The 21,085-nt window shown below is 43.7% G+C and overlaps 1 protein-coding gene across 1 annotated transcript in view; it reads right to left on the reverse strand.

The window, feature by feature from the left end:
* The window catches only part of sdccag8 (SHH signaling and ciliogenesis regulator sdccag8), a 55,843-nt gene that overhangs the window by 5,843 nt on the left and 28,915 nt on the right, over window positions 1-21,085 (reverse strand). The window contains exons 14-16 of the mRNA XM_020460921.2: window positions 14,643-14,770; window positions 12,563-12,671; window positions 7,014-7,145 (exon numbers count right to left, since the gene is read on the reverse strand). Of these exons, the coding sequence (XP_020316510.1) occupies window positions 7,014-7,145; window positions 12,563-12,671; window positions 14,643-14,770 (369 nt within the window). The remainder of the gene's footprint in view (window positions 1-7,013; window positions 7,146-12,562; window positions 12,672-14,642; window positions 14,771-21,085) is intronic.

The following is a 21,085-nucleotide window of genomic DNA, read 5'->3' on the forward strand; positions in this document are numbered from 1 at the left end:
CCATCTCTAGTCTACTCTCTTCATTTACCCATCTCTAGTCGAGTCTCTTCATTTACCCATCTCTAGTCTAGTCTCTTCATTTACCCATCTCTAGTCTAGTCTCTTCATTTACCCATCTCTAGTCTACTCTCTTCATTTACCCATCTCTAGTCTACTCTCTTCATTTACCCATCTCTAGTCTACTCTCTTCATTTACCCATCTCTAGTCTACTCTCTTCATTTACCCATCTCTAGTCTACTCTCTTCATTTACCCAGCTCTAGTCTAGTCTCTTCATTTACCCATCTCTAGTCTACTCTCTTCATTTACCCATCTCTAGTCTACCCTCTTCATTTACCCATCTCTAGTCTACTCTCTTCATTTACCCATCTCTAGTCTAGTCTCTTCATTTACCCATCTCTAGTCTACTCTCTTCATTTACCCATCTCTAGTCTAGTCTCTTCATTTACCCATCTCTAGTCTACTCTCTTCATTTACCCATCTCTAGTCTAGTCTCTTCATTTACCCATCTCTAGTCTACTCTCTTCATTTACCCATCTCTAGTCTACTCTCTTCATTTACCCAGCTCTAGTCTCTTCATTTACCCATCTCTAGTCTACTCTCTTCATTTACCCAGCTCTAGTCTACTCTTCATTTACCCATCTCTAGTCTACTCTCTTCATTTACCCATCTCTAGTCTACTCTCTTCATTTACCCATCTCTAGTCTACTCTCTTCATTTACCCATCTCTAGTCTACTCTCTTCATTTACCCATCTCTAGTCTAGTCTCTTCATTTACCCATCTCTAGTCTAGTCTCTTCATTTACCCATCTCCAGTCTAGTCTCTTCATTTACCCATCTCTAGTCTAGTCTCTTCATTTACCCATCTCTAGTCTAGTCTCTTCATTTACCCATCTCTAGTCTAGTCTCTTCATTTACCCATCTCTAGTCTCTTCATTTACCCATCTCTAGTCGAGTCTCTTCATTTACCCATCTCTAGTCTAGTCTCTTCATTTACCCATCTCTAGTCTAGTCTCTTCATTTACCCATCTCTAGTCTACTCTCTTCATTTACCCATCTCTAGTCTACTCTCTTCATTTACCCATCTCTAGTCTACTCTCTTCATTTACCCATCTCTAGTCTACTCTCTTCATTTACCCATCTCTAGTCTACTCTCTTCATTTACCCATCTCTAGTCTAGTCTCTTCATTTACCCATCTCTAGTCTAGTCTCTTCATTTACCCATCTCTAGTCTAGTCTCTTCATTTACCCAGCTCTAGTCTACTCTCTTCATTTACCCATCTCTAGTCTACTCTCTTCATTTACCCATCTCTAGTCTACTCTCTTCATTTACCCATCTCTAGTCTACTCTCTTCATTTACCCAGCTCTAGTCTACTCTCTTCATTTACCCATCTCTAGTCTACCTCCTGCTTGACACAACCCAATATCACCTGAGAAGGATGGTTTTTCAGAGGTGTGTTGGCTCGGCTTGTCCAACACTTGAGAAAACACACACAGATCCAGGAATTGCCTAAGGCCGGTTTAGACAGCATTAATAAGAACACCACTCTTTCCCCATATCAGAGGAGTGTCCTGGAAATACATTATATCCTGGAAACTTCTTTGGAACTGAATACTATAGTATAACATTAGGACCATCCAAACAACTCCAGTTAAACCTATAGAATACAACTTGGTGAAGATAGAAGTCTGAATTTGGCATCACTTTGCACTAACATAAGGGACATTATACGGTCACAGGAAAACGCATATCTCCTTAGCAAGAGTCTGACCCATGTTCAATCTGTCATTATGCAATATTCATTTGAATGGGAGTAGATGAACCACCACTAACAACCCAGCCCAGATTGGGGATCATGGGGGATAGAGGGTGAGGAGAGGGGGTGAAGAATGAAGGCAGACTGCCTTGGCTTGCCTGGTTAAAACCATACCGCCAGGGGCAGCACGGCTACAGCTGCTCAGCACCCCACCTCACCCCCCTTAAAATAAACCTTACCCACCCCAGCTCAGCCCGACCTACCCCGCCTAAGCCTAAACCTGGCATGGCACAGGGGTGGGTGGAGTGTATGCCCGGAGGCCATGATGAATATCATACCCCCAACCTGTTAGGAATAGACTGGCCCGTTGTTGATCATGGTACCCTTTATTAGTTTGATTTAATATCTTTAATCCATGTAATTATTGGCATGATGAATAGCTCACAGTCCTGGTCTCCAATAGAACACAAGCTAAACACAGCATCCAGTCTTCCTAAAAATAAAAATAAAGACCTTAGACCTTTTTTAGATACTCCCAATAAAAACAATGTCTGGTGGTAAAAATGAGCCAAAATAACCACAGTAATGTAACGACAAACTGTTACACAAAACAAAACTCCAAAATAACAAACTATACCAATGAAAGTCATAGTTCTAAAAGAGCTAATGTTGCTGTTTTAGTTGGTTTTGTGGACGGTGTGACGCTGAGAGGTCTGTTGATGTGATGCTCTGGTTAGTAACACAGCGCTCCAGCTTGCATGCCTCTGGGAAGCGGCCCGGCGTACAGCATCGGAGCTGTAAAGCCACCGTTTGACAATGCTATTTCAGCAGGCCGCCCAGCCTCAGCCCCAGGCTACACAGGCCAGCTGGGTGAGACAGAGAGGCAGAGCAAGGGATGGAAGGATGAAGAGAGAGAGAGGGAGCATCAGTGCCACCCAGAGGGAGAAAGGAGAACAACGAGCCCATACTGAAGAGTAAAGGGAACTCAGGCTGGAAGACTGTCCTGATATAGCCTCTGATATGCTGATTCCATTCCTATCTCATATTTTCACAAACGTGAACATTGTATGATTATTTCGATTAAGGAAAAACATGAAGGGTGAAAAAAAACACATGGTCTAAAACTGTCTTGCTGTACTGTACCCCCCCATTCTGCTCACACCATACTGTACCCCCCATTCTGCTCACACCGTACTGTACCCCCCATTCTGCTCACACCGTACTGTACCCCCAAATTCTGCTCACACCGTACTGTACCCCCCATTCTGCTCACACCGTACTGTACCCCCCCATTCTGCTCACACCATACTGTACCCCCCATTCTGCTCACACCGTACTGTACCCCCCATTCTGCTCACACCGTACTGTACCCCCCCATTCTGCTCACACCGTACTGTACCCCCCATTCTGCTCACACCGTACTGTACCCCCCCATTCTGCTCACACCGTACTGTACCCCCCCATTCTGCTCACACCATACTGTACCCCCCATTCTGCTCACACCGTACTGTACCCCCCATTCTGCTCACACCGTACTGTACCCCCCCATTCTGCTCACACCGTACTGTACCCCCCATTCTGCTCACACCATACTGTACCCCCCCATTCTGCTCACACCGTACTGTACCCCCCCATTCTGCTCACACCGTACTGTACCCCCCCATTCTGCTCACACCATACTGTACCCCCCATTCTGCTCACACCGTACTGTACCCCCCATTCTGCTCACACCGTACTGTACCCCCCCATTCTGCTCACACCGTACTGTACCCCCCATTCTGCTCACACCATACTGTACCCCCCCATTCTGCTCACACCGTACTGTACCCCCCCATTCTGCTCACACCGTACTGTACCCCCCCATTCTGCTCACACCGTACTGTACCCCCCCATTCTGCTCACACCGTACTGTACCCCCCCATTCTGCTCACACCGTACTGTACCCCCCCATTCTGCTCACACTGTACCCCCCATTCTGCTCACACCGTGCTGTACCCCCCATTTTGCTCACACCGTACTGTACCCCCCATTCTGCTCACACCATACTGTACCCCCCCATTCTGCTCACATATTAGTAAATTACTGAAATGGGGGTCAGATTAATCAGGTATAATAACCACTCCTCTAGGATCACCCCCTCGCGCTTCTCTCTCTCTCACACGCAACCCCTTTTGCATCTTCCTTACCTCTGACAACTTCATTTGCAAATGAAAAGTTTGAGGAGCGTCTTCTTGTTTTGGGGAGATGGCAGCACAGTGTGTGTTGGGGGGAGTAGATGGGGTGGGGGAAGAAGATGGGGTGGGAGGAGAAGAGGAGGAGGGGGTGGGTGGCAGAGAACCAGATGAAGCAGCCCTCGCCTGGGGGCCTTCGGTCTCCCCCAGCAGCGGCAAGGCTGTTCCCGGACCGCCGTCCACCGTTTGTTCTATTATCCAATCTCCTGGAGCCTTTTGCCCAACACAGCTCCAACAACTGCCTGCACCTCTTCCACACATAGCCCTCCATATCTCTCTCTCTTCTACTCCAGACACGCACACCACCTTTCTTTATGGGGCCATATGGCTGACAGAAGCCAGTAGATTTAGCGGCACATCTGCGTATACATTACTGCTCTCCTTAAAGGGCCGTGATGCAAGACGCCAGTGTGTGTTTGTCAGAGTGTTGGTGATAATTGCTGAAGGAGCATGCTGGCAGGGGGTGAAGGGACGGTGTGGCACTTGGTGCAGACGGGCAGAAGTGCGGTTAAAACAACTGAAGCGACGGGGCAGAGCAGTGATGTACACACAACATTTTAATGTGTATTGGTGTACAACCTAAACCCTAAACAACTTTTCAATTCACTTATGTAGCTTAGTTTCTTGAAGATCATTTCTATACACATGTCAATGTAATGATAAATCTGTTTAGAGTTGGATAGATTACAGGTGAGAAAGCGGTGTCAATAGGACTGGAGTGTGTTTGATTAAGCTACAGTTGTAACTCCCGGACTTAATTGCATTCCTGTTGAGGAAGGAAAAATCTGCCTGCTGCTGAATCTCTTCTATCATCCAATTATTGCTTTCTATAGACACTCAAACATTAGGAACAGAATACATGATGATACTGAAACAATTCAAACATGTCATTATATTATTTATCCAATTACTTCATTACAAAGATGCTCACCAGGAACTTGTTTTTCTCTCTTGAAAGAATAATTCACAATTTGGCAATTTGATAACTGACTTCATACTGTGTAAACCTATCCAATTCAATAATCTATCTATTCATTGCATATAATTCAATTCAATATATTGATTGAATAATTTGATTCATCTTCAACTACACATCACACAAATGCTTCAGAAACAAGTTTTCCTTATGCAATTTATAGGATACATCCGCTGTCAGTTAAAGTCCAAGCCTTACACTAAAATATTGCTTTACATGAGAGTCCTTGGATCATAAGATAGTAATTTAGGAAAATTACATCTGGAATACTAACTAAATCAAATTCTCTGAATAGATAATACCTACTCTAATAAAATGTTTTAGTTTTAATTCAATGCGGTTAACCCTTTATCACAACAGTGTTTTAATTAGTTATACTATTCTATTATTGATTAATCACTTTGATTATGATATCATTTTCATCATAATTAAAAACAGAGCCTCAAATCAGGAGCTGTGTTTAAAATGTGTCTTGAATTAAATGACAGATCAAATATCAAACCACAATGCAACATGTTAGTTCCTGATACATTCTCTGAACAAAATGTTGTTATAGCCAGATAACTAGGCTGTGTTTCAAATCATTCAATTGTGTTCCTTACAATATATATCATGTTGCATACTTTGTGTCTCGGACATCTCTCCCCAATCTCCGGGCAAAAACCACAGAAATAATAAATAAATAAATAAATGCAGGAGGGAAAACATTGTGTGCTAAAACCCCTGTGTAGCTTGGCATTCTCTCCCCAAATGTAAAAATAAATCAAGCTGATTTTCCAAATGTTTCATACGCGCCACGCTGTTGCAGCTCTTCACAGCACAGATTGCGCTCAATGTAGAATATGTGAGAGCGGCAGAGCCTTGGTTATTTGCATGTTGGGTGAACCCATTTGCACCTGCTTGTTAACACGTACACCTTAACCCCGTGTGCCAGGGCAGCATGCCCGCTGTGCCACCTATTCCCAGAGCACTGAACACACAGGAGAATCACCCTTAGCATAGTGCTGCTGGGATTAGTGAGGAAGGGAACTTGGCAAAACACCAGAATCTCAAACTAAATGCCTCACGCGTCATAATGGTTCTCATAAATTGTACGCAGCCACATCTCCACTTCTTTAACAACAGAGATCTTGTTTTACATTTGTGAGGTAGGTACATTAAAGATTAAACCAGGCTCCAGATTTCTCTCGATCCTTTCAATGCAATCACAACAGACAACAACTGCCATCACTGTAAATAAGTACCTATACGTCTTCGCAGTAAAAATTAAGCTCGCCTTCAAGGTTCAATTACAGTGCTCAAACAAGATTCACCAAACATAACGGATAGTACATCTTAATTGGAAAGAAAAAATTACACATTTTAAATTTCTACACACCTATAGAAAACAGAACTCTATTCTCCCACTGTGTCTCCTGCAATATGGGGATTCACAACATGAACAACGTCACAGACCGTACAGCTGCGATTCTCTCTCAACTTCTTTTTACCTATTGTTTTTCTTCCCGGCACGTTTTTGACAGTGGGTGTAGGACAATATGTAGTGCTACGTTGGGAGCGGGGGTGGGATACAGGCTCCTAGAAGAATCCTCAGTGGAGCGCCGAAGCACGGAGCTGACGCCCACACACCCTCACCCACGTGGCACTGCCAGGCTGTGTGCCAAGCGGCCCTGGGCTCTACGCTGTGGGCCGTATAGTAAGTTCTGTATACCCTCCCGAGTCAGATGGGAAGAGGCCCCCGCAACACAACAGTCTTTAAAAAGACTACTGTAGACCAGATACTGTGCTACTGTACTGACCACTAGTGCATACACTGTACTGTATCTCTACCGCCGGGATGTTTAGACTTCAAATTCTTTTCACTCTTCATCTTCTCCTTTCAACATGTCCTTTAATCGCTACAGTACTCCAACATGAGTGCGATTGATCCTAGATCCTAGAAAATCAATTCGCACTTCATGGCTTAGCAATATCCTTCCATAATCCATATCAGCTATCCCTGTGCTTGTGTAGACCAGGGTGTGTGTGTGTGTGTTCGCGAGTTAATACCTGTTCTTCATGCGCTGGTGCATCCTCCCATGTTGTACACACTGCTCCTCCATCTCTGTACAGCGAGCTCTCAGCTTCCCAACACTCTCTTCCAGATGATCTTTCTCCAGGGAAAGCTGCTCCACCTCACGCCTGTCAACCACACATACAAATACATTTTTACAATTGTTGCTTTTAATGGCATTGAGTGTTCAGCTATCAGTCTTGCCAGAGATTTAATTTTGTTGCCGACCAGGGGTGTGTTCAGTTTGTTTCAATAATCTGCTACGTTGCGTGACAGTTGGTATTGAATGACACGTTTCCCCAAAACAGTGTGCACTGTTCTTCAATAGCACGTGAAGTACGTTTGCTGTAGGCTGTAGTGGAGCAGGTGGAGGACTTCAAGTTCCTCAGTGTCCACATCACTAAGGAATGAACATGTTCCACACACACCAACACAGTCGTGAAAAAGGCACGGCAAGTTTTCTTCCCCCTCAGGAAGCTGAAAAGCTTTGGCATGGGCCCTCAGATCCTCAAAAAGTTCTACAGCTGCACCATTGAGAGCATCTTGACTTGGGTTGCAAAAATTCAGGAATGTTCAATAGATTCCCTGGTTTTCCAGAAATCCTGGTTGGAAGATTCCGGATTTCCTGTTTATTCCCTCCTGATTCTAGGAATCGTCCAACTGGGATTTAGGGAAAATGTGGTAATTTATTGAAAGTTCCCAGAAATGTGCAACACTAACATTGACTGGCTGCATCACCGCTTGGTATGGCAACTGCTTGGCATCCAACCGCAAGGCTCTACAGAGGTTAATGTGTACGGCCCAGTACATCACTGGGGCTGAGCTCCCTGCCATCCAGGATCTCTATACCAGGCGGTGTTAGAGGAAGGTCCTAAAAATAATCAAAGTCATACACGGTTCTCTCTGCTACCGCACAGTAAGTGGTACCATTGCACCAAGTCTGGAACCAACAGGACACTGAACAGCTTCTACCCTCAAGCCATAAGACTGCTAAATAGTTCAAGTTAAATAGTTAACCAAATAGCTACCTGGATTATCTGTATTGCACTAACTATTTTGACTCATCACATCCCCTGCTGCTACTTCTTATTATCTATCCTGTTACGTATTCACTTTACCCCTACCTATATGTACATATCTACCTCAATGACCTCGTACCCCTGCATATCGACTCAGTACTGGTACCCTGCGTATATAGCCAAGTTATAATTGACTAAGTACTGGTACCCTGTGTATACAGCCAAGTTATCATTGACTCAGTACTGGTACCCTGTGTATACAGCCAAGTTATCATTGACTAAGTACTGGTACCCTGTGTATACAGCCAAGTTATCATTGACTCAGTACTGGTACCCTGTGTATACAGCCAAGTTATCATTGACTCAGTACTGGTACCCTGTGTATACAGCCAAGTTATCATTGACTCAGTACTGGTACCCTGTGTATACAGCCAAGTTATCATTGACTCAGTACTGGTACCCTGTGTATACAGCCAAGTTATCATTGACTCAGTACTGGTACCCTGTGTATACAGCCAAGTTATCATTGACTCAGTACTGGTACCCTGTGTATACAGCCAAGTTATCATTGACTCAGTACTGGTACCCTGTGTATACAGCCAAGATATCATTGACTCAGTACTGGTACCCTGTGTATACAGCCAAGTTATCATTGACTCAGTACTGGTACCCTGTGTATACAGCCAAGTTATCATTGACTCAGTACTGGTACCCTGTGTATACAGCCAAGATATCATTGACTCAGTACTGGTACCCTGTGTATACAGCCAAGTTATCATTGACTCAGTACTGGGACCCTGTGTATACAGCCAAGTTATCATTGACTCAGTACTGGTACCCTGTGTATACAGCCAAGTTATCATTGACTCCGTACTGGTACCCTGTGTATACAGCCAGGTTATCATTGACTCCGTACTGGTACCCTGTGTATATAGCCAAGTTATCATTGACTCAGTACTGGGACCCTGTGTATACAGCCAAGTTATCATTGACTCAGTACTGGTACCCTGTGTATACAGCCAAGTTATCATTGACTCAGTACTGGTACCCTGTGTATACAGCCAAGTTATCATTGACTCAGTACTGGTACCATGTGTATACAGCCAAGTTATCACTGACTCAGTACTGGTACCCTGTGTATATAGCCAAGTTATCATTGACTCAGTACTGGTACCCTGTGTATACAGCCAAGTTATCGTTATTCATTGTGTATTTATTCCTTGTGTTATTATCTTTCTATAACTGCTCTATTTTCTCTCTGCATTGTAGGGAAAGGCCCGTAAATAAGTATTTCACTGTTAGTCTATGAAGCATGTGACAAATAACATTTGATTTGTACTGAACGCACACTAAGTGAATAAACGGTTTTACCACCATTTTTATTTTTTGCAAAGCTTCCAAAAAGGTGAATAGCCAGGTTGTTGAAACCTTAAGGATTCTCTCATAAACAGCAACAACAGTGCTCCAACTCTGCCAAGTCTACCCCATTAGGTGATAGCGATAGCTCATTTCTCCAACTGTGTGATCCGAGAGAAGGCTGCTGCCATAGCTATGAATGACATTTAGCCAGTAGGTTGTTCTTTGAAAGATAGGAGCCATTGACACACTGCATTCCAAGTAAGAAATGAGAGGAGAGAATGAGAGGAGCAGTACTGTTAACTGACATCTACAGTTGAAGTCGGAAGTTTACATACACTTAGGTTGGAGTCATCAAATAAAAAAAAATGTAACTCGTTTTTCAACCACTCCACAAATGTATTGTTAACAAGCTATAGTTTTGGCAAGTCGGTTAGGACATCTACTCTGTGCATGACACAAGTAATTTTTCCAACAATTGTTTACAGACAGATTATTTCCCTTATAATTCACTGTATTACAATTCCAATGGGTCAGAAGTTTACATACACTAAGTTGACTATGCCTTTAAACAGCTTGGAAAATTCCAGAAAATTATGTCATGGCTTTAGAAGCTTCTGAAAGGCTAATTGACATAATTTCTGTCAAATGGAGGTGTGTACCTGTTGATGTATTTCAAGGCCTTCCTTCAAACTTAGTGCCTCTTTGCTTGACATCATGAGGAAATAAAATTAAAAAGACCTCACAAAAAAAAAATGGTAGACCTCCACAAGTCTGGTTCATCATTGGGAAAAATGTCCAAATGCCTGAAGGTAGCACGTTCATCTGTACAAACAATAGTAAGCAAGTATAAACACCATGGGACCACGCAGCCGTTATACCGCTCAGGAAGGAGACGCGTTCTGTCTCCTAGAGATGAATGTACTTTGGTGCAAAAAGTGCAAATCAATCCCAGAACAACAGCAAAGAATCTTGTGAAGATGCTGGAGGAAACAGGTACAAAAGTATCTATATCCACAGTAAAACCAGCCCTATATCGACATAACCTGAAAGGCCACTCAGCAAGGAAGAAGCCACTGCTCCAAAACCACCATAAAAAATCCAGACTATGGTTTTAACTGCACATGGGGACAAAGATTGTACTTTTTGGAGAAAAAATATAACTTGGAGGAAAAGTGGGGAGGGTTGCAAGCCGTCCATCCCAACTGTGAAGCACGGGGGTGGCAGCATCATGTTGTGGGGGTGCTTTGCTGCAGGAGGGACTGGTGCACTTCACAAAATAGATGGCATCATGAGGGAGGAAAATTATGTGGATATATTGAAGCAACATCTCAAGACATCAGTCTGGAAGTTAAAGCTTGGTCACAAATGGGTCTTCCAAATGGACAATGACACCAAGCATACTTCCAAAGTTGTGGCAAAATGGCTTAAGGACAACAAAGTCAAGGCATTGGAGTGGCCATTACAAAGCCCCGACTTCAAACCTATAGAAAATTTGTGGGCAGAACTGAAAAAGCATGTGCGAGCAAGGAGGCCTACAAACCTGACTCAGTTACACCAGCTCTGTCAGGAGAAATAGGCCAACATTCACCCAACTTATTGTGGGAAGCTTGTGGAAGGCCACCCGAAACGTTAAACAATTTAAAAGGCAATGCTTCCAAATACTGAGTGTATGTAAACTTCTGACCCACTGGGAATGTGATGAAAAAAATAAAAAATACAGCAGTGGTTCTCAAACCTGGTCCTGGGGACCCAAAAACAGGTGCACATTTTAGTTTTTGCCTTAGCACTAACACCTGATTCAAATCGTCAAAGCTTGATGATGAGTTGACCATTAGACCATAGCTGTGTAATGCTATTGCAAAAAACTAAATGTGCACCCCTTTGGGTCCCCAGGACCAGGATTGAGAACCACTGATGTACAGCTCTGTGGCAATCGAGACATTCAGGTAAGGAGCTCCATCCTTTTCCCAAGTTGAGGTCTACTCATCCCACATTTGAGGAGCCCAAATTGGCCAGCAGGTTATTGGCCTCCCCTCTTCCTCTTCTTCTCTCAACAGGCTGCACTGGGCTGTGGAGAAGGAGGAGGCCTTTGCCTTGTTTACTGTTGGGTGTAGTGGTGCAGATGAACGCAGTGCATTCATCTGGCTAGCAGGCCAGCAGCGCTTTAGCTGGCACATTGAGCATGAGGCATCGGGAGCTGAAACAGCCTGCAGACACACAACAAAAGGCCACCGCAGTGCAACACTGAATGAGGGCTACGCAGCGGATGTCGTGGTTTTACAATTGTGTGTATGTGTGTTTAGGGAAATAGAGAGAGAAAGCGAGAGCATTTAAACGTTGGCTTACAAGCTGCTGTCCTCTGTGTTAGCATTACTGAGTATGTATCTGTGTGTATGGGTGTATTCTCTTCTAAGATGAGATTGTGTCATCCTGTATATGGGGTTGGTAGGACCTAGGCAGGTTGGGCGGTCTGGCTGAGGCAGATTGGGGGCTGTGATGTGACTAATGTGCTTTACACTGTTTTAACAGCTGACTGGCCCAAAGGCCTGAGGTGACAAACGTGTGTGTGTGTCTGTCTGTCTGTGGACAGACTGGCGTGGCCCACTGCATAATGACAGCAGCTCTGATACAGCACAGTGTCGTGACAACATTGCAAAGGAACAGTGCCACGGAGAACAGATTTCACAATCTGGAGGTATGCACAATGGTTCTTCTCATCCAATGTCATATCTGACATTATGGTCAAAGACAACAAAGGTCGAGGTCTTTCGCCGGCAACGCAATTCCAGGTTCCATCAGGCACTGAAGTCGGGCAGTGAAAATATGTCATGCTTTGAATTGCTTTTTGTTTTTTTAACTGCTGGTTATCATGACCGCATTTTAAAAGGTCTGACAGAGTGACATAAATAGTATTAAATAAGTGATAAACGTGTCTGAAGAGGACTGGCCACTCATCCGAGCCTGGTCCCTCTAGGTTTTTTCCCTGGTTCCTGCCTTTTTAAGTTTTTCCTAGCCACTGTGCTTCTGCATCTGCATTGCTTGTTCTTTTGGGGTTTTAGGCTGGGTAGCTGTAAAGCACTCTGTGACAACTGCTGAAGTAAAAAAGGCTTTGATTGACTGATAAATGTCCGGTAAATAAGTGTTAATGTCTAGTGTGGGTGTGTTACCTGCTAGTCTCTGTCAGCGTCTCCAGCTTGGTCCCCAGACTGAGACATTCATCCTTCAGTTTCCCTATCAGGGCATTCTGGGAGCTGAGGAGGGCCTCCAGCTCACCCACTGCAAGGGAACATGGGATAGCAGGGTCAGTGACCACAGTCATGATACATACTGTACATTCACTCAACATCCAATATCTTGCATCCTGGACACGTACAGGAAAAAGATGGTGAATTACATATAGTATGTTTATTTGTGCCTAAATTCATGCAATGAATGAAGTATAGTATCTTGGTGCAGATTCACCATGCAATAAAGTTGTTTACAGTTTTTAACCTTGTTGTTATGTAAAATAAATAGAAATAATGACATGTTTTATTGCCACATACACCACACACAGTAGGTGCAGTGAAATGTGTTGTTTTACAGTGCCCATAGACTGACTCGCGACTCTTTTGGAACGATCCAACGCTCGACTTTGATCAGTCTTTGAAATGTTGTGCGGCGGTATCATCACCAACATATGTCTTTTTAAAACAATGCCGCAAGTTTGGAATGGTGTCCATTCCACCTGCTCTACCATTCTGTCACAATAGAACTCATGAAGGACTCCAGTCTTTTGAAAAGTACCTCAGATTTATAAAGAGCCTTTCAACTATTTACTATTCTGTGAAATAGCAGCCGAGTGGATATGCAGATGACTCTTCCAGGCTTAGATCTCAAGTGCTTCATGCAGGAGAGCTTATGAAGTGTTTTACCTCACCTGGCATTCACAGGGAAATTGGTAGAACTAGACTTCAACATTGTACATTCTGGCTGAGTAAGGGTAGTTTACAGTAAAATGTTCTAGCTTCTGCAGTGCTGAGACATGCTAGTCAGATTCCTTTAATTCAGAGGAAGCGAAAGAAGCTGCTATTCAGACGAGGTTGGATTCCACTGGTCGGGTTATTTACCACTAAACAAGGAGAGCGACTTAAGGGATGATGCTCAGGGGTGAAATGAACTGTGACTGTACATAAAGTAGGGAGCAATTACTAACTCCACACAGCTAATCTGGTCAAGAAAACAGAGCTGGTTTCATGTTCTCTCTAAAATGATTTTGTCATGGTGGCTTATCGACATAGTCTGCCAGTGTACAGAGGAAAAGACTCCAGAAAGCTCTGTGCCATTTGGACATAAATAGACAAAGCGCACAGCATGGACTCACAAAGCAAATACAGATATTTGGGACGTGGTGTGGAAATCTTCTTTTTTTATGTTGCGAAATTAAACTTTACAAAAAAAAGTTGGGTCGCAGGCTGGGAGCAGTAGAAAAACACTTGCCCAAAAGAATGGTAATTAGCTAACAGGCTTTGAAAGCGGCTGGGCATGCGTAGGCCACAGAGACAAACAAGATACAAAGACAAACAAACTGGGAGTAAAAACAAACAGCGGAGAGAGAGAAAGAAAAAAAACATATCGTCTAGAGGCTATTCTGTCTACAACTACTAAAAACCAAACTGTTTAGAAAGCGAGGGAGGGGGAGGGAGGGAGGAAGAGAGGGATGGAGGGGGTGGTTGGGAGAGAGAGAAAACTAATTAGCTGGTGAGAGTGGCCATTATACGCTTTAGAGAAGGAAGTGGTCTGTGGTATTAAAGGACTAATTCCATAGGCCCAGAGAGCTTCCTGCTGAGCTTCTGATGCCATCTCTCTTTAGACAACATGTGTGCCGCCGAGCTGCGCCAAAAAGAAGCCCTTTGTTTTCCCGAGGCTTTGTTCTGGCAATCAGCATGCTTCAAGTTTCTCAAAACACAGGTAAATAAACTCGCTGGATCCAGATGGTGCAACAGATGTGAGAGCAGCACTCTGAAATCTACAGACAGTGGGCCCAGAACGCGGCCCATTTTTCCCTTTCTAAACGATAACTAATATGTAATGGCCAATCTCTGGAGTGCCAAGCATCTGCTCCCTTCGGCCAGCCAAAGGTTACAGGTGTTCCTGATGCCGTCCCTCACAGCGTGGCATGGGCCGGGGTGCGGATGGGGGCATGAAGGGTGGAGAAAAGTGGGGGTGTTCTTTTGGCAGGCTGTGGCGGCGCCACCGGACACCCACCGCTCCGCTCGTGCTGCGCCTCCATTTGCTGGAGCCTCTGTGTCAGCTCCTGCTCGCGCTGCTGTGCAGAGAAGGTCAGAGCATCCATGTCCTCGCCCCGGCAGCGCTCCACACTCTCCTTCTCCTGCCTGAGCGAGAGAGACGGAGAAAAGATAGAAAGAGAGAGAAGAGAGATAGAGAGGAGGGGAATAAAAAGACAGCTCATGAGGGGTGGAAGGGTAAAAGTGTCACGCCCCAGACAATAGGCCCCTGGGTGTTGAGGCAGCTGTCCACTACACAATGCAACAGAACACAGTGTACACTGAGGGGGTGAGAAGTACTGTACATGTGATGGACTAATGGTAAACAATAAAGCTGTATCGTGTGTTTCCCCTATATTAATTTAGCAGCGGCGGGATTTTTGTTTGTTTATATATAAACATATACATATATAACATGTAGTTTAACATGTAGTTCAAAATAAGTTGCTAACTAGCATTAGCGCAATGCCTGGAAGTCTATGGGAACAGCTAGCAAGCTGGAAGTCTAGCTGCTCCCCTAGACTTCCAGTCATTGTGCTGACGCTAGTTAAACTGACACTAGTCAAACTGCATGCAGAGACATAAAAATGGTATCCATGAGTTCATCTGACTCTGGAGAAGTAGAAAAAGGGGCTTAATTGCCAAAATCTCACGCTTTTAAAGGGATAGTGCATCTCGGCAGGATATATATTAGATACAGTACCAGTCAAAAGTTTGGACACACCTACTCATTCAAGGGTTTTTCTTTATTTTTTTACTATTTTTTATTTTTCTACATTATAGAATAATAGTGAAGACATCAAAACTAGGAAATAACACATATGGAATCATGTAGTAATCTAAATATATGTCATGTAGTAATCAAAATATATGTTATATTTGTGATTCTTCAAAGTAGCCATCCTTTGATGACAGCTTTGCACACTCTTGGCATTCTCTCAACCAGCTTCACCTGGAATGCATTGCAATTAACAGGTGTGCCTTGTTAAAAGTTCATTTGTGGAATTTCTTTCCTTCTTAATGCGTTTGAGCTAATCAGTTGTGTTGTGACAAGGTAGGGGTGGTATACAGAAGATAGCCCTATTTCGCAAAAGACCAAGTCCATATTATGGCAAGAACAGCTCAAATAAGCATAGAGAAACGACAGTCCACCATTACTTTAAGACGTGAAGGTCAGTCAATACGGAAAATTTCAAGAACTTTGAAAGTTTCTTCAAGTGCAGTCACAAAAACCAAGCGCTATGATTAAACTGGCTCTCATGAGGACCGCCACAGGAAAGGAAGACCCAAAGTTACCTCTGCTGTAGAGGAGATGTTCATTAGAGTTACCAGCCTCAGATTGCAGCCCAAATAAATGCTTCACAGAGTTCAACATCAACTGTTCAGAGGGGACTGCGTGAATTGGATGAATTGCTACAAAGAAACAACTACTAAAAGACACCAATAAGAAGAAGAGACTTGCTTGGGCCAAGAAACACGAGCAATGGACATTAGACCGGTGGAAATCTGTCTTTTGGTCTGCTGAGTCTAAATGTGAGTCTTTGCGAGACGCCGAGTAGGTGAACGGATGATCTCTGCATGTGTAGTTCCCACCGTGAAGCATGGAGGTGGTTTTGCTGGTGATACTGTCTGTGATATATATAGAATGACAATACAGTAATGAAAATCGCAATCAAACTTTTGCTCATAGAATACAATGTCATGTTGTGCTTTTTACCGCCATCAAAAATGAGATCTCGTATCAAGACTTTTATCTTTACATTTCTAACAAAATAAACTAAAACAAATATCAAACAATCTATAGCAAATTCAACATGAACAAAACATACATTTGAAATCTACCGACAACGGCAACCCCCCAAAAATTGCACAAAAGTTTTTAAAAAGTGTTAATTATGGGAGAGAACGAAAGAAAGCGACCAAACTTTTCTCCCACACTGGGTTTTGGAACAGGGCTCCAAAGTGACCGTCTCTCCAGGCCTGCTGTCGTCTGGAGTGTGAACGCAGGGGGGCGGGGTGTTGGGTTGTGGTGGTGCGCCTGCCTAGGAGACCAGGAGAGAGAGAGCGGCCACCCGCCCGGCCCCCTGCAGTGCTTGAACAGCGGCCTAAAACACCATCCATCCCCACACCAGCGCCCAGCGTGGGCTTGCAGAGCCCTCACAGCCAGCCATTTGTTACTGTTTGTTTCCAGGGGGGCCCCAGCCTCCCAGCCTCGCACCGGTGGTGTTTATCCACCAATTAGCATGAGACAGCCGGCCAGAAAGTTTCAGAGAGGACTGATGACGACTGACGAGAGTTGGAAGTTTTGAGCCAGAAGGCCAAGATGAGCCATGGTCAGAAGAGAGCGAAAGAGCGGAACTTCGATTTGTTCTTTCTGAAGCTCTAGTGAAGATGCCCCTGAACCTTATTTCCATTTCTATAGTACAACATGATAGTAAATGATGATATATTGTAAGTAGTGCTTTTATATCGGAGATGCACTTCAGCACATAACATGTACATGTAGCCTAGGCGGCAGGTAAAGTAGCGGTTAGAGTGTTGGGCCAGTAACCAAAAAGTTGCTAGTTTGAATGCCCGAGCCAGCAAGATGAAACACCTGGCGATGATCCCTTGAGCAAGGCACAATTGCTCCAGGGTCGCTGTTAATCATGGCTGACTCTGGACGTGACCCCACTCTCCAAGGGTGTTTGAGGTGGAGCTGGGATATGCAAAAAAACTAAATGTCCAATTCACAAATGCGTATAATACACACTTGTACATGTGTGAAATAGGGCAGATATAAGCACCCACCTAATTAATAATAAATATCCTTTACTATCTTTTGTTGTTTTTAAATATGTGATTTCATGTGTAAAATGAAATATTTTGCTGCAAAACAAATTGCCTCATTTTCTGAACCTGATTTAGGATGACTTGAGACCCATTCCATCGGTATTCCAACCCTACATAGAGAGCAACCGCCTAGAACTCCCCTAACAGAGATTTCTCACAGTTCCATATCTCTCAGTCCAGGGTCACTTTCTGTTTGCTCACTGGCTATAATTACGTGAGTGAGCGAGGCCTAATGGTCAGTGAGTCAGTCAGGAGGCAGGGCAGGGTCGACCAGCCTGATAGGGGGAACTACACTATCCCGTCCCAGCACCAGGCTCTGTGGCTAGGTCCTGGGTGCTAGAGCACTAAGTGAGGGCCCAGGGCTGCCTAAGTGGGTACTAGTCAAGCTGTTGCCCATTTGATTTGGAATACCACAGCCCATTCGAGCGCAGAGTTTGCAGCACCCCGCGGTGCTCCATGATCCACAGCCAGGAATGACCAAATGCTACGGTTCCTAAAACGAGCGCAAATTGGAGTCAGCCGCTTGGCAACACCAGCTACTGTTTAGTGTGATAATGCGTCAACCTCTCTCAAGACTAACTTTGTGAACATGTTGGTCAACTTAGATAACATCAAATTCTACACTTTTACAGTGAAAATCTCAACTGAAAAACATGGTATAGTACATGTGGAACTAGGATTTATTTGGATTTATTTAATTATATTATTAAGGAATAGAAGCAGTATTCAACGAGCACAGTAGGCCTGATGTTCCCACCCAGCCCAAAACAGAACAAATAAACAATATGTGATAACAGTAGCCATATAGCAGTGCTCAGTGCAAAACATATAGCATGTTCAAGCAAATTGATCCATTCAATGACTTACCCAACTCTGAAAACTGGAAATACTCATCACAACAATACTCTATTGCAATTACATTATACCTGGAAAACATATATTGAACCAGTTGCCATTCACTATTCTCATTCATCCCGTCATTCATACATTTACATTGATGTCAAATGATCTCTAAATAGATAGATCCTGAGGCTAAGAATAACAGTATAAAGAGAACTAATGAATGCTGATTTGGTGTGGCACTGCCAACTGGGGGTATTTATGGCATATTGGGCACTTGCAAGAAATGTGGTCTAATGACACCATGTACTCAGCTCAGGGAAGAATAAAGTTCAGAATCCACACACAGACACACTTTAAAGTACACCTTGTATATTTTAACACATTTATTCAGCCGCTGGTGTGTCAATTGCACTCCGTTCACCCATGTCCTTCAATCTAACTAACACATCTCCCCCTCACTCTCTAAGATAGAGAAATATCAAAAGCAGCCCCTTCTAGCCTGGCTATCACTTACATAGCACAGCACAGTTTGCTCTGTGCATTATTCCGCTCTCTCCTCCACTCTTCTCCGTCCTGGGGGCTCTTATCTCTGCTCCTATCCCTTTTTCTCTCATTCCCCTCCATTCCTCGCTCCCCCTTCCCTTGCTCTCCCTCCCACCCTTTTTCCTTTAACTAAACTGGCTCTGGCTCTCTCCATCTGGTCCCTCTTCCTTCAGCAGCCCTGCACCTGTTCACACCTCCTCTCCTGTTGGACCGCATTGAACATGTCCTCCGCTGCCAGGGCTATTCTGGCACCCGCAACCTCTCTGTCATTCAATCCATCTGTCAGAAGTGAACTTTGTTTACCGCCAGCTTCTGCTTTTCTTCTTCAAGGAGCAGCAAAGCCCCCTCAAGGTCACGGGCAGAGCGAAATGCAGTCGCCACCAATTTAACAAATACTCCCCTGATTCAGGACAGCTACACACACCCCCATACTCACAACCCACGGGGGGAGAGTGCACATTCTTTTGCAGAAACATATTTCACTCCTCTGCAAATGTAAAACTATTTTTCTTCTCACGGTTGTAAAGTTAAACAAATCTTAAAAGCTTAACCCAATGAGTCCCACCATAACGCTGGCACGTGTTGGACTTCCAGACCCTTTAAAACAATGTGTTTGAGCTGCAGACTGATGGGTTGTACCATTGGATTATTCTATTTCTTCTGCATCTGTAGATACCATTAGTCTGTGTGATTAACGGGGCTGAGATAGAGCGGTGTTTGTGAGGCGATTCCCGAAAGGGCCCGGGGCGCTATGACACTCAAAACCTACACAAGAGCCATTAGAAGGTAAGGGGTTCTTCTACATAGAAGATCATAGGAAATCTCAGGACAAAGTGTTTATAATACTGTAGTAAGCTCACATACAGTTCCTTGACTTCTTCCACATTTTGTTGCGTTATAGCCTGAATTAAAAATGGATTAAATTGAACAAAAAATGCCACTGGCCTACACACAATACCCCATAATGTCAAAGTGGAATTACAGTTGAAGTCAGAAGTTTACATACACTTAGGTAGGAATCATTAATTAAAACTCATTTTTCAACCACTCAACAAATTTCTTGTTAACAAACTATAGTTTTGGCAAGTCGGTTAGGACATCTACTTTGTGCATGACACAAGTCAGTTTTCCAACGATTGTTTACAGACAGATTATATAACTTATAATTCACTGTATCACAATTCCAGTGGGTCAGAAGTTTACATATACTAAGTTGACTGTGACTTTAAACAGCTTGGAAAATTCCAGAAAATGATGTCATGGCTTTAGAAGCTTCTGTTAGGCTAATTGACATCATTTGAGTCAATTGGAGGTGTACCTGTGTATGTATTTCAAGGCCTTCCTTCAAACTCAGTGCCTCTTTGCTTGACATCACCTGAAGGTGCCACGTTCATCTGTACCAAAAAAATGCAAATCAATCCCAGAACAACCTTGTGAAGATGCTGGAGGAAACATGCACAAAAGTATCTATATCCACTGTAAAACGAGTCCTATTCTGATGGAAAAAAAAAATATATATATATATATATATTTTTTTTTAAAAACTGCTTAGCCATAATGACCATCGTTATGTTTGGAAGAAAAGGGGGGAGGCTTGCAAGCCGAAGAACACCAACCCAACCGTGAAGCACGGGGGTGGCAGCATCATGTTGTGGGGGTGCTTTGCTGCAGGAGGAACTGGTGCACTTCACAAAATAGATGGCATCATGAGGGAGGAAAATGATGTGGACATTTTGAAGCAACATCTCAAGACATCAGTCAGGAGGTTAAAGCTTGGTCGCAAATGGGTCTTCCAAATGGACAATGACACCAAGCATACTTCTAAAGTTGTGGCAAAATGGCTTAAGGACAACAAAGTCAAGGTATTGGAGTGGCCATCACAAAGCCCGGACCTCAATTCTATGGAAAACTCCACAATACTAACCTTATTGACAGAATGAAAAGGAAAAATATTCCAAAACATGCATCAAGACACTAAAGTAATATTGCAAAATGTGACAAAGCCGTTAACTTTTTGTCCTGAATACAAAGTGTTATGTTTGGGGCAAATCCAATACAACACATTACTGAATACCACTCTCCATATTTTCAAGCAGTGGAGGCTGCATCAAGTTATAGGTATGCTTGTAATCGTTAAGGACTAGGGAGTTTTTCACGATAAAAAAAATAAACAGAATGTAGCTAAGCAAAGGCAAAGTCCTAGAG

Source organism: Oncorhynchus kisutch, linkage group LG25 (genome assembly GCF_002021735.2).
Source record: "Oncorhynchus kisutch isolate 150728-3 linkage group LG25, Okis_V2, whole genome shotgun sequence".
Classification (NCBI taxonomy): Eukaryota; Metazoa; Chordata; class Actinopteri; order Salmoniformes; family Salmonidae; genus Oncorhynchus; species Oncorhynchus kisutch.